Source organism: Nothobranchius furzeri, chromosome 18 (assembly GCF_043380555.1).
Source record: "Nothobranchius furzeri strain GRZ-AD chromosome 18, NfurGRZ-RIMD1, whole genome shotgun sequence".
NCBI lineage: Eukaryota > Metazoa > Chordata > Actinopteri > Cyprinodontiformes > Nothobranchiidae > Nothobranchius > Nothobranchius furzeri.
This window is the reverse complement of record NC_091758.1, coordinates 33,152,123-33,165,461: the sequence shown is the minus strand read 5'-3', so window position 1 is coordinate 33,165,461 and position 13,339 is coordinate 33,152,123. Positions and strand designations below refer to the sequence as shown.

Here is a 13,339-nt window from a genome sequence, read left to right as displayed (position 1 = left end):
TCGCCTCTATTGCACAAAATTAAAAGCCATTATCGTGCCCGTGCAGGGAGGGCTGTGTGTGCCGCGCTTGCTCATTCAGCAGGGGGCTAAAAATATTCCCTGTGATGTCGATGCAACAGGCAAGCATCGTCAGAACCTCTGAACAGAGTCCACAATGCATTGGTGGTGAATTGCCCAATCTGCATAGCTGCACTGTAAGACACAGTGGCAGTCTAAAAATAGAAACTGTAGAAGACCCAGTTTTAATGTTTTGTCACACTTTTTGTGCAGAATGCTCACAGATCAGCTGGCTCCATTCTGAGCTGACGAAGCTGAACAAAAGCAAGTCAATTGTTCTTTTCTTTACGTTCTAACAGGTTCATTCATCAGCAGCAGCCTTTTGCCTGAAGGCTAATTACCTGCTTCATGACAAATAGTGCAAATGAAAAATGTGGCCGATAAGTTCTAATTCTGTCCCATTATTAAGAATGTCCAACAAATGTGAGTTATCAGTTATTAATTAAGTTGGAAAGGGACGCTGAATCTGCGATATAAGTTGCAATCTACAAAGCTAGGAGTGTAATGCAGATTATATTTAAGAAAAATCTGTTTGTGCTTTGTTCCCGTCTGTTTTCACCAGTCTCCGTACTTCTGGCCCTCTAACTGTTGGGAACCAGAGAACACAGACTACGGTGAGTCACACGCATTCTGTCGATTTCTCCAGAGCTAAGATCTCCCTAATGCCTTCAGCTGTTTCTTTCTCCTCAGCTTAAACACAGCTCACACTGTAGATCTGCTGTTGACACTCAGTGAGTATTGATCCAAAGGGCCATTCCCAGTAATGTATCTGGCCTGAGGAACATGTACTGGATGGAATCCTGTGGGAAAAGACTGTCTAACAAATCAGGGACCAGTGACTGAACTGGCCTCATCTCTAGCTCTTTATGTGTGTGCAAAAGAAACATTTTCAATGTTGACGTAATTTATTAGGGGCAAAAGATTGTCCAAACCAACCTGGTCCCACGTGCAAAAGTCGTTTCTTGAGATGTTTGATATTATCAGAGGATGTTCACTTTAAAACGTAATATCGGAAATGATCTGTATCACTTTTTATTCTATTAATGACGCAACTTTTACATACCACGCACACATTACATTAAAATGTCACTCACAAAGTCAAAATGGGGCAAACCTGGCTGGCTGGATGTTAGTTTCCTGACAGGATTTAGTTTTTTGTTTATGGCAGGGACCCCATATGTATTTTTATCGTTTATATCTTTATCAGGAATTAAGAGTTAGATTATATTAGTATATCAAATATCAGTACCACTGGATATAAGAAATATCCTTAATAGAACCAATAGAACAACATAAAGTAGGCAAAAAGATCTCAAAAAGCAGCGCAGCATTCCCTGCTCTGAAGAAACTGTGGAACACAGGAACCCAAAACAAAATCTTAAAACTGCTGAATTTTGGGAAATATTCCAATAGTCTAATATTACACCATTTGGAGAAAGACTAATGCTACAAATCAGACAGATGTCACACCAACAGTCAGACATGGTGGTGGCAGTGTGATAGTATGGGGCTGCTCTGCAACTTCATGACCTGGATGACTTGGTGTAATTGATTGAAACAAGAATTCTGCCCCCTAGCAAGAAATCCTGATGGACAATGTTTGACCTTTGACTGTACATAAACTTCAAACTTTATTGGCAAGATTAACCCTCCCACTGACTTTTTGGGTGACCCCGTGAGGAAAGTTGACCATTGAGCAGGATTGATGGTTTATCCCTTGAGGTCCACGTGGCAGGGGGGAGGTGGTGCTCACTCCTCACCCCTGCCACATGGACCCAAGGGATAAACCATCAACCCTGCTCAATGGTCAACTTTCCTCGCGGGGTCACACCCATTAGGACAGTGGGAGGGTTAAAAAGCACAGTGGGTCAAAACACCAGTTTTCCAGCTCCTCTAAGATGCTGACTAGAGATACTTTACACTACAGAGACACTGGCTTGAATTTAAGTTTACTTATTATTTATATTCAACATTTTAACAAATGTATCTACCTTTTTATTGTACTTTCCTTCTCCCTCCAGCCATTTATTTGTGCAAGCGCACCATGCAGAACAAAGCCAGGCTTGAGCTCGCTGACTACGAGGCAGTGAGTAAACGATCACTTTTTACCACTTTTGCTATCTTTGTGCTTGAACATAATAAAAAAAGAACAACTCGTGGTTTTCAGAATTTCAAAATGTGAACAAAGAATTGTATCAAATTGTTAAATCAGTTTTCCAAGGGCAGAAACTGATGGCAGTAATTTCCTGGCCCTCAACCAAAAGAACCTGCAGATCGATGCAATCTCATGAGACGAGTTACTGTAGTGCTGTCCACAACAGCAATCTACCTCACTTTATTATTTCAAATGACTCTGCAACTAATGTCCAGTAAACCTCTTCCCGCTTCTATTCAGGCCACTTCATGCCTGCAGGTCTTGTTGGTCCCACTGTTAACACTTCCTGTTGGTCGGGGTGTTTCACTTTGTAATGAGGTCATTTCTGTGTCTAATAAACTACATCTATTAAACACCACCGTACACTTAGAGGGACTCTACTCTTAACGAATTCAGTTGAGCTATTAATAGGTCATAAAAAACACTAGGGATGTAAGAAAATATTGATATGGCAATATACCGTGATATTTTTCCAACAATATTATATCAATAGTCAAAAGCCGTGTATCGGAAATATCGATATGGCAATATATCATGATATTTTTTCCTGCGATTATTACATCGAGATTCAAAAGCCGTGTATCTAATCCTTGAAAGAATTTACATGCAAACTTTTGTGTATTTTCTTTTCGTTTTGTGCAATTCAATCGCCACCCGCTAGTTGGCAGCAGTGTGCAACGGGTTTTGTTTCCACCATTGAACTGTAAATCCCTCCATCATGGTTCAGATACCTCATGTTAAACATGTTACGTATCAGTTTGGACTGTTTATTGAACATTCTTACAATAAATTCAGTAAAAAAATTGCTTGAAACGTCTGACTGAATGTATCGCAATATATCGTGATGTATCGTATCGTCTCCCCTGTATCGTGATATGTATCGTATCGCCAGAATTTCAAAAATACACATCCCTGTAAAATACATAGATTATATCCTCCCCTCACACACACACACACACACACACACGCACGCACGCACACACACACACACACACACACACACACACACACACACACACACACACACACAAATTAAAATAAAGGAAATCTCAATCCAAGACTTTTTCAAGCATTGGTAGCGCTGTAGTTGACCTTTTAACATGATTGCAAGCGGCAGTGTGTTCGAGTTTAAGTATATTATTGCAAATAAATTGAATAAACTCGACATTTTTTAACCTAAGTGCCCGTCCTACAACCAGAAGGTTTCAGATTCAAGCCCCCCTTGCCTGCTGGTGGTAGTCGGATGGACCGGTGATGCCTGTGCTCAGTAGCCTCGCCTCTGTCAATGTGCCTCTGGGCAGCTGTGGCCACATAATCACCCCTAATCTAAATGTGTGTGTTTGAATGAATGACTGTTTGTGTTGTAAAGCACCTTGGGGGGTTTTGGAACCCTTGAAGGTGCCATTTCAACCATTTTTACCAATGATGCTCAACGTTTCTCCTCCAGGAGAACCTTGCCCGGCTGCAGAGGGCTTTTGCCAGGAAGTGGGAGTTTATTTTCATGCAAGCTGAAGCTCAAGTCAAGTGAGTCCATTTCTGAATCCGTCTTGTTTTTTCATGCCATTGTGATATTGTGACAAATTGGAAAGCATTTAACACAACACATTTCAGTGAGCTTCTGTTTCACTGTAAGACTGCCATCTGGTGCCTGGTATTGGGAAGCACATAGCTCTTTCTGTCAAAGTCAGGAAGCATTATTCACTTTCATCTGTGAAAAATTCATAAAATATGTCGCAGCATAATTTGTTGCACCGTGTTTTCTACAAATGAGGGTCATGTTGGAGGCAATAGCATGCTCTCTTAAGTCAGAGGAGTAACAATACAGAGCCAAGGCCTTTCTGCAAATGTCGGTTATGTAAGGGCTTGGCCTCACCAGAGGCAACACCAGTGTCACTTAGTGAAGCAAGCAGACAGATCAGGACCCACACTCCTCAGCCTTTTGCCCTTGAGACTGGCCTTTTGGGATTTGTGTGACAGAAAGCAGACTGTGTTGTGTTTGAGCTGAAATCTCAGCTCCTGTTCTCCTCCACCCACAGGATCGACAGAAAGAAGGACAAAGCTGAGAGGAAGATCCTTGACAGCCAGGAGAGGGCGTTCTGGGACGTACATCGGCCTGTGGTGCGTTCATGGTTCATAACAGAGGGGGAAAAGAAACACAATACAGATTGATGAGGTGCTGCAACTTGAATCAGAAACGAGCAAAACAGAAAGTGACACAAAGAAAATCTGTAATGTAAATGAATTTTAGCATTCAAAATGCTGAGAACTTCAGATTTGTTGTTGTTTTCATTTGCACACTTTTTTTTTCAAATAAATACTGCACAAAGAAACAATAGAAATGTCTGATTTTTACAGCCGGGCTGTGTTAACACCACTGAGATGGACATCCGCAAATGTCGAAGAGAGAAGAACCCACACAGGGTGAAAAAGGTCCCAAACTTGATTTTTTTTAAATCTCACAAAAACAACTAGTGCAGTAGACACAAAAAAGCACTTAAAATCTGCATACATAAGTTACTTTCACAAATTTAATGGGGACAAATTATGCAAAACTCTATGCTATGCTATGTGTCTCTACTGCTTCTATAAACACTCCAAATGTAATTCAAAACAGACCATACATGTTCTGTGTTTAATTTTAGAAATTATGTGTCTAAAAAACAAACAGTTTCAAAACATTCCTGTTTGTGATGTCACAAACAGGGGAATTAGCATTCATTGGATATAGGAGCCTCTCAGCTTATAGCAGCCTGAGCAAGGCCAGTAAAAGCTTGTTTTCTTAAAGTGACATTCTAGAAGGTACTGAAATTGTCATGAATAAGTCTGAGCAAATCGTTTTATGTAAAAGAGATTTAGTACAAAGAACCTCATGAACGTGTGTTTTGTTTGGGCGATAGAACTATTATAACTGAAGACAAAAAGTCATAATTTGCCCTTTTAAACCTACTGACACAATTACCCAACACACCCCACCAGAGCAGAGCAACTATGGTATTGATCTGCATCTTATCCCTCCTCCCATCCAGTCGGTCTATGGTGTACCAGATGATGGTCAGAGCCAGCCTAGTCCGGTCCATGTGAGCTCCCAGCCGGCCAGGAAGCCCACCAGAGAGGATGTTCAGAAGGAGGTGAGTCTGTATTTTCTCTACTATTATCTCCATCCCTCTGCACTCATTCATCACACAGACAACTGAAGACATAGACTGATGAACTGTTACCGTTTTTAGCCTTCTCATTTCCTTCCTCTGTCAGATTACCTTCTTGAACACCCAGCTGGACAGACACTGTATGAAAGTTTCCAAAGTGGCTGACAGTCTGATGACCTACACAGAGCAGTTCTTGGAATACGACCCCTTTGTGTCAGCCGTAGATCCATCCATCCCCTGGATAACTGATGATACCACTTTCTGGGATTTGGAGGCAAGGTGAGGCTGCATGGTCTGGGATGTGGTCTGAGAGTTCATATGGGGACATTGATGAGGTGGTGGGTCATCTGTGTGTTTCTCATCCTAAACAAGCACTCACTTTGGTTAGTCTTCTTTTCTCTGCATTATTTTGCCCTGATCAGTCGTGAACCCAGCCAGCAGCGTGTGAAGAAATGGGGTTTCTCCTTGGAGGAGGCCCTGAAAGACCCAGCAGGACGAGACCAGTTCTTGAAGTTCTTGGAGTCGGAGTTCAGCTCAGAGAACCTGCGGTGAGGCTGGAATTTTTCTCCAAACCTGTGTGGTTATGTCTGTTTGACTAATTCCAGAGTGTTTCTGACTTTTATGGGCTGATTTTAGGTTCTGGTTAGCAGTGCAGGACATGAAACGAAGGCCACACCAGGAGGTGTCCTCGAGGGCTCAGGAGATCTGGCAGGAGTTTCTAGCCGAGGGAGCACCGAGCTCCATCAACCTGGACTCCCACAGCTATGAACGAACAAGCCAGAACCTCAAAGACCCTGGAAGATACAGCTACGAGGACGCTCAGGTGGACTAAGCTGTATTTAAACATCTTTGCGTTCATAAACCGTTAGGATGTGCACCGTGAATTCATGAAACCCACCCCTCTACTCATGTGAATAAAAGGGGAATGATGGAACGCATTGGTTCCAGGACTTAATGAGGCGAGTAACGCCACAAAGAGGTTGTTCGATGGGTTTCACCGTGGATGTCTTTGGTTTGAAAAACAAACTGCAAAGCCTCTCCCTCACACCACTCAACTCAGTTCTCTCTGGACTCCTGATCTGATCTGACTCACATATTCAGGGATTCTCTTGACCTTTCTCACCCTTTCTCCTGCAGGACCACATATTCCAGCTAATGAAAAGTGACAGCTATGCACGCTTTTTGCGATCTAACATCTACCAAGACCTCCTACTGGCTAGAAAAAAGGTGAGCTACACACACACACCTCGATCTCTGATCTGCACTGCTCTGACACACTCGCCGCATCGCTCTTATTTTTTTTATGCTTGGCTTGCGATTAAAATAAAGTCCCAGATCTGTGATTTATTTTTTATGAATTCAGTCAAATATGGTAGTTTTTAAAAGCTATAAGATGTAAAGCACTTTGCAAAAATACCCTAAAGCAAAATCTGAGGAACTTTGACACGTTGTCATTAAATTACATTTTGGTTGGAAAAATCTTTTTTACAGATTCTGTTCTTAAAGAGCAAGTCAACCCCTACCAGAGTCTAACTCCACTCCCACTTCATGTTTGAAAAATGCAACAAATGCTGTTGCCTGGCAGACCGAGAGGGCGGAGCTGCTAACAAATACACACACACACAGGCTCACGACAGCATTGTGACATCATAATGTACCAGTTTACATAATAGCACACCTCTTAGCCAATAGCGGTGGAGGATTTAAATTAAAATACTGTGCAGCGTTTTTACCTGACAACGGCACAACACTGTCAGTTTTAGGCAGAATATTTAAATTTTAACTAAGATGCACTGAACTGCCAAATTATTGACTACACGTGTCTGCAGCACGATTAGACATACAATTATATAGTTTATCAGCAAAAAAAAGTTTATTTGGGGGTGACTTGCTCTTTAACTTTCATGGACAGGATTTCTAGGCTCGGCCGAGGTGTTGAGAGGATCCGTTTTGGTGGCCTAAGGATCAGGTCTCTGCTTGTTGCAGATGATGTGGTCCTGTTGGCGTCATCGGACTGTGATCTCCAGCTGTTGCTGGAGCGGTTCGCAGGCGAGTGTGAAGCGGCTGGGATGAGAATCAGCTCCTATTAATCCGAGACCATGGTCTTAAATGGGAAAAGGGTAGAATGCCTTCTCCGGGTCAGGGACGAGGTCCTGCCTCAAGTGGAGGAGTTTAAGTATCTCGGGGTCTTGTTCACAAGTGAGGGAAAGATGGAGCGTAAAGCTCTCGATTTACCGGTCAATCTACGTTCCTACCCTCACCTATGGTCATGAGCTTTGGGTAGTGACCAAAAGAACGAGATTGCGGATAAAAGCGGCCAAAATAAGTTTTCTCTGCAGTGTGGCTGGGCTCTCCCTCAGAGATAGGGTGAGAAGCTCGGTCATCCAGGAAGGGCTTGGAGGAGACCAGCTCAGTGGCCTAGTGGTAGAGTGTCCGCCCTGAGACTGGGAGATCAGGGTTCGATTCCTGGTCGGGTCATACCAAAGACTGAAGAAAAATGGGACCCAATGCCTCCCTGCTTGACACTCAGCATTAAGGGGTTGGATTGGGGGGTTAAACCACCAAATGGTTCCCGAGCGCGGCTGTGTCCTCAGCTCACCGCTCCCCCAGGGGATGGGTCAAATGCAGAGAACAAATTTCGCACACACATCAGTGTGTGTGACAACTAATGGGACTTTAACTTTAACTTTAGACCCGCTGCTACTCCACGTCGAGAGGAGCCAGTTGATTTGGCTCAGGCATCTGGTCAGGATGTGTCCTGGATGCCTCCCTAGTGAGGTTTTCCGGGCACATCCAACTGGAAGGAGACCCAAGGGAAGACCAGGACACACTGGAGAGACCACGTCTCTTGGCTGGAACACCTTGGGATTCCCCCGGAAGAGCTGGCCCAAGTAGCTGGGGAGAGGGAAGTCTGGGCGTCTCGCCTTAGGCTGCTGCCTCATGACCCGACTCTGGATAAGCGGCTGAAAATAGATGGATGGATCATTTTTACAGCACAAACTTTATTTGACATCGCATTTCTTAGATATTTGTCAAATTTATTGATGCAAATGGTAATTTCAAATAGTGTTACCACATTTATAACTGATTATTAAAATATTCAAGAAAACCTTATGGCAGTTTAAGAGAAACTGGGCCCTAAAAGGACACCACTACTGTTACCTAAATGCAGGAGCAAGGAAGTTGCTGAATTATTCATGAAGGGAAAGATCTTATAAAACATTACATCATAGCTCAAACTCTTCTGCAAAAGGGATCAACTCCCGACACTGACGGGAATGCTAATACATCAGAGCCAGGTGTAACTTAATGATTTCTTTTCTTTGATTTACTTCTATTAAAATATTTGGCTAAAGCAGCTGTTTATTTGAACAAAATGGAGCTTTTCAGCAGATCACAGCTTTTTCTGCTCATGCTATCTGCCCTTTCTCATTTGAACACTACTCCCTCTGCTGGCACACCACTGACCCCACATCCTCTTCCTCCATATGCAACCCCTCCTTGCACTTACCCCTTTGGCCCTTGTTTCTGCAATGCTTGGCCTCCCACCCCCACCTTTATTCCCCCTCACTAACGACGTCACTTTGACTCCCCGTCAACACACAACCTGACCCAAACACTCACCCTGCTTCCCCCCCTCCCACAACAGCAGCCAGCAGACACTGAACAGGGCCGCCGCACCTCCTTGGAGAAGTTCACCCGCAGTGTGGTAAGTCATTTGGAGCTGGGGCTGTTCACATCACAGAAACCACACTGGCTTCCTCACCATCAGTGGCTTTTGCAGTTAACACCATATCACACTCTTCTCTGGCTTTTAACTGTGTGTTAGGATGTGTTTGTGTGAATACGTAGTTGTGTGGATGGTTGCAGCAAAGCAGGATAGATGAAGACATCAAATTGACATATTTTCTGGGTCTTTCCATGTCAGTTCAACCAATGGTTCACTCCCTAAAAATTTACTCTGTAATATATATTAATTAGGGGGTTTTGCACTTTAAGTAAATTAAATTAAAATTATCAATGTTTTTATTTGAAATTATTATTATTATTATTATTATTATTATTATTTAAAATCAAAGCATCCTTTATCTTTTTTATTTTTATTTTATTTTATTTATTTATTTATTTATTTATTCCCCCCCCCCCCCCATGTCCTGTCTGACTGTTAATGCAAACAGAATTGATGTCTGAATGATGGTGACAAGCCTTACAGATTTACTCTCAGGTGGAGCATCAAAGCGTCTGCTTTTAATGTCACGCCTGATACTTAAAGCTTTATTGTTATTTTTTTTGAATGCTTTTTAATTCCGACCAGACACGGAGTCAGAGGTGAAAGAGAAAGGAAAAGACAAAAGGTGGGGAGAGAGGGGGGAAGAGGGGTCCACAAAATTAAACAATAATGTACAAGAGTCTGCTTCTAGACCTGCAGAAAGAGAAAGAAGATAAGAAAAAAAGGGACACACAACAATACAACAGGAGCAAGCTATCACTGCATCAACTTGAAGAAATATACAATCAACATTGTTTAACTGAACAATCACATGATAATAAATCAAAGTGCATTTAGTGGCAACGACAGCCTTAAGACATGTGTTGAATGTGCCCAGGCCCATCCTTATGAGAGCACCATGTGAGCACCTGTGTGTGTACACGCGCTTGTTTACGTAAGGTTTCTCTATAAAAGCGTCCAATAGAGAGTGTGAGGGACCACAGATCTGCCCCCCAAAGATGTGTAGGAGACGGAGGGAGCTCCAAGTCCCAGAGATCCAGGCACTACCCCAGAACACAGGAACCCCAAGGAGACTGCAACCAGAAAGGCCCCCGCCCCCCTCGAGAGGCGCAGAGGATCGCCCCGGGGGGCCACAACCAGCAACCGGCAGAGTCCCGGGAGATAGCAACAGCAAGCGACAAAAAAAATAAAATAAAATAAAATAAATGTTATTATCATTATTTTATTTTATTTTATTTTATTATTGTGAAGCTACACAACAAAAAGATCAAATGTGCATAATTATTTTAGCTAATCATCATTTATGTGTTTTTCCAACAAATTTCAATGCAAACAAATGCAAAAATCTCAAATCAATTAATGTATTTTTTTAAGTACAAAGTTGTATTAAAAAGGCAGCTTTATTTATCATTTCCTGAGAGAGAAAAAAAAACAAAAGAAAATACTCATCAACAGAAGAACTATGAATGTCAAAAAGAGCAGAAAGAAGAAAAATGTTTATGTCGTGTGCTCCATTAACATTTTTATTATGCAATACGACTATGGCTTTGGCCTGTTGAGCTTCAACACAACCTATTTGTGACTTCTATGTGGGATGCTAATCAAACACGATTCCTAAGAAATAGTTTATTTTACCCTTTAAATCTTCATCCCACCCATTATTAATTATGCATAATTGTTCTTTTCATCATAAAACAACGTTCGGGATGGACTGAGTGACAATCTGGTTTATGTCAAACCACATTTTTTACTTGAATCAAATTCATATCTTGAGTTTCCTCATTTAAATCAGATCCAGAATAAAATTATGTTCAATCATCAGCAAATAAAAGGCTAACAAGCATGCCTCTACCTCACCGTGTACTTTGACTCACTTATACGCGTCTGTTTCTGACCAGAACTGAAATAAAATGTACCCAACAGGCCACACACACATTACATATTTGTAACACAAAAATGTTCACAAGGCCTCTTGCAAAAGCTAGGTTAGTTTGATAACTAAGGTAGAGTAACACATTCAGTTTAAGGTGAATAAAAACACGAGAAGGAACATTAATGATGGTTAAAGTGACATGGAAAAGCACCTTAATGCCACATGTTTGTCTTCCACCATCTGTAATTCATCTGATCTGATGTTTTAGGGCAAGTCTTTAACAGGAAAGCGGCTGGCAGGCCTGATGCAGTCGTCCTGACACCGCCTGTTCTGGAGGGGAACAGCCGGATCCCGTTGGTGGGGGATCAGCCACGCAGGAACCAGGATGGCGGCACCGGAGCGGACTGGGCTGCTGCGGAGCCTATTGGACTTTGCTCCGATGTCTGCTGTCCTAACGGTGGTGTGGTTCTGGGCCTGCTGGAGCTCAACTCCCTGAACAGAACTGCCGAGAAAAACTGCAAAAGGAACTGACCGATCACATGGCATGCAGCATAAAGCACATCCAGACCAAGGAGCCCTGCTTCTTCATCACGTCAGTGGCAAGCTGGTTGCTTTGATTTGATGCTGATTGTTTTCATTTTTGTTGTTTTTGTTGACAGGATCTGCCACATTTATAAGGATAAAACTTGTTTAAGTTATGTAAGGTCAACCCAAATCAGACAGGGATCCATTTCTGTTTTCACAAAGGCAGCCAGCAATAAAGGAAGTCTGAAACCACTCTTTTTCTCTTAAAATCCATCCTAATCTAGATCCAAAACTTATATTCTATCTATTTATTTTTATATGAAGTCCATGTGAGTTAATGGTCGACACATTTAGCCATCAATCAGATAATAGCGTCAGATAATAGCGCCCCACAAACACAGATGTTCTTTCTACAAAACACTGATTTCTTTTTAAAAAAAAGGCTTCACTACATTCCAGAATCAAGCACAAGGGCTTAACGTAGCAATCATACTGCACTTCTGCACGTTTCATCTAAATATGGTCACACTTCCTCCTTTCAGCTGACAAATCGGATCACTGCTCCCACAGCTTCTAGGATAACGGTTCTAGTGTTTTAGAAGAGCTGTATCAACTCCAAAAGGATCTGAAAACCTTAGAGGCCTAAAACCTGGCTCACTAGCATGATTTGAGCTTTTAGATTAGGTGCAGTTGTTATAATCATGAAACAGATCTGTGTGCTCGTGTGGTGTGTAAAGTCTTTAGTGCCATGGGTCCATCCAGTGCAGTTTAAACCACAGGACCAGGACCAGAGTGTTTCCAGTCTACCTAGTGTGGGATTATTCCCATTTCCTTGCTTTTCTTAGTTTGCACGAATATCTCCCATTTTCCGTTCCTCAAACCAACACCCAATTGTTTCATTTATGTTTGAGAAGTTCTTGAGTGTTTTTGGGTGTGAATCGATGCATGTTGGAGGATGAGCTCTGAAAACGGATCAGGGGAACAGCCTCCTGAAGCGTGCTGCACACAGAGAGGTCCTTCAGCTCCACTGTGGCTGCTACCTTCACAGGAAGTGCTGCGAGGGAGGAGATTTTACTCCCACAGCTCCCCCATGAGGCTGCGGACCGCTGCAGTGGCAAACCAGAACACACCTGAATGACCCTTTTTTTATATAACTAGATTTCTTGCAATGCACTGTACAGGCCATCTTACTAATTATCATTAATATCATAAACCAGTAACCTCTTAATTATAAGGCAGAGATTCGTAAGTCGATGTTATAAAGACAGTGATACTATAAACTAGTTACATTTGGGTTGTTTTTATTCAAAAGCACATTTTATTATGATAATGGCACAGTACTATGCATGTTACATATTCAGGGCATTTTGTGCTTTTAGTTTCTCAATCAGCAAGATAACTAATGGCACTGTAAAACACTCAACCTGCTATCTGTTCATGGGTACCAAACAATAAAAGCTCTGGACCTGTCTGCTTCTTTGTGCTGCTGCCTGTTGTTCTGAGTCTGAATGAAAAAGAAAATCTCACCAAAGACGTGACTGGTAAACATAAACTAGATGTGTTTCACTTTTTTAATTGGGACAGCTGTGTTTTCTTTTGCTGGTTTCAAGTCAATTCAAAAATACTTTATTAATCCCGGAGGGAAATTCAGAAATACTTGACAGAAATCATAAAAATAGTAGCCAATCTTACATGTCTAATTTGCAATTTGTTCTGTTAAACAGTTGTAATGCTGTGTTTGATTGATTGCTTTCCAGCTGTAAGTCATAAATTAACTACTTAGATCTAAGCACCAATCATGAAATGAGACTCATGCATGACTAAGGATTAAAAAACAGTGATTTCAAGATCTT

The 13,339-nt window shown here is 42.0% G+C and overlaps 1 protein-coding gene across 5 annotated transcripts in view; it reads left to right on the top strand.

Annotated features, from left to right (window-relative positions):
- Positions 1 to 12,957, top strand: part of LOC107392431 (regulator of G-protein signaling 6) — a 49,189-nt gene extending 36,232 nt beyond the window's left edge. For 4 of the 5 annotated variants that reach the window (XM_054741564.2, XM_054741563.2, XM_015970230.3 and 1 more), the window contains 12 exons: positions 620 to 671; positions 2,079 to 2,143; positions 3,660 to 3,736; positions 4,249 to 4,330; positions 4,568 to 4,642; positions 5,239 to 5,340; positions 5,465 to 5,637; positions 5,781 to 5,906; positions 5,995 to 6,181; positions 6,496 to 6,585; positions 9,008 to 9,067; positions 11,230 to 12,957. In XM_054741564.2, coding sequence (XP_054597539.1) covers positions 620 to 671; positions 2,079 to 2,143; positions 3,660 to 3,736; positions 4,249 to 4,330; positions 4,568 to 4,642; positions 5,239 to 5,340; positions 5,465 to 5,637; positions 5,781 to 5,906; positions 5,995 to 6,181; positions 6,496 to 6,585; positions 9,008 to 9,067; positions 11,230 to 11,280 — 1,140 coding nt within the window. In that variant the 3' untranslated portion in view covers positions 11,281 to 12,957. The remainder of the gene's footprint in view (positions 1 to 619; positions 672 to 2,078; positions 2,144 to 3,659; positions 3,737 to 4,248; positions 4,331 to 4,567; positions 4,643 to 5,238; positions 5,341 to 5,464; positions 5,638 to 5,780; positions 5,907 to 5,994; positions 6,182 to 6,495; positions 6,586 to 9,007; positions 9,068 to 11,229) is intronic. The other variant, XM_015970231.3, reaches the window with a different exon arrangement.
- Positions 12,958 to 13,339: the final 382 nt, after the last annotated feature.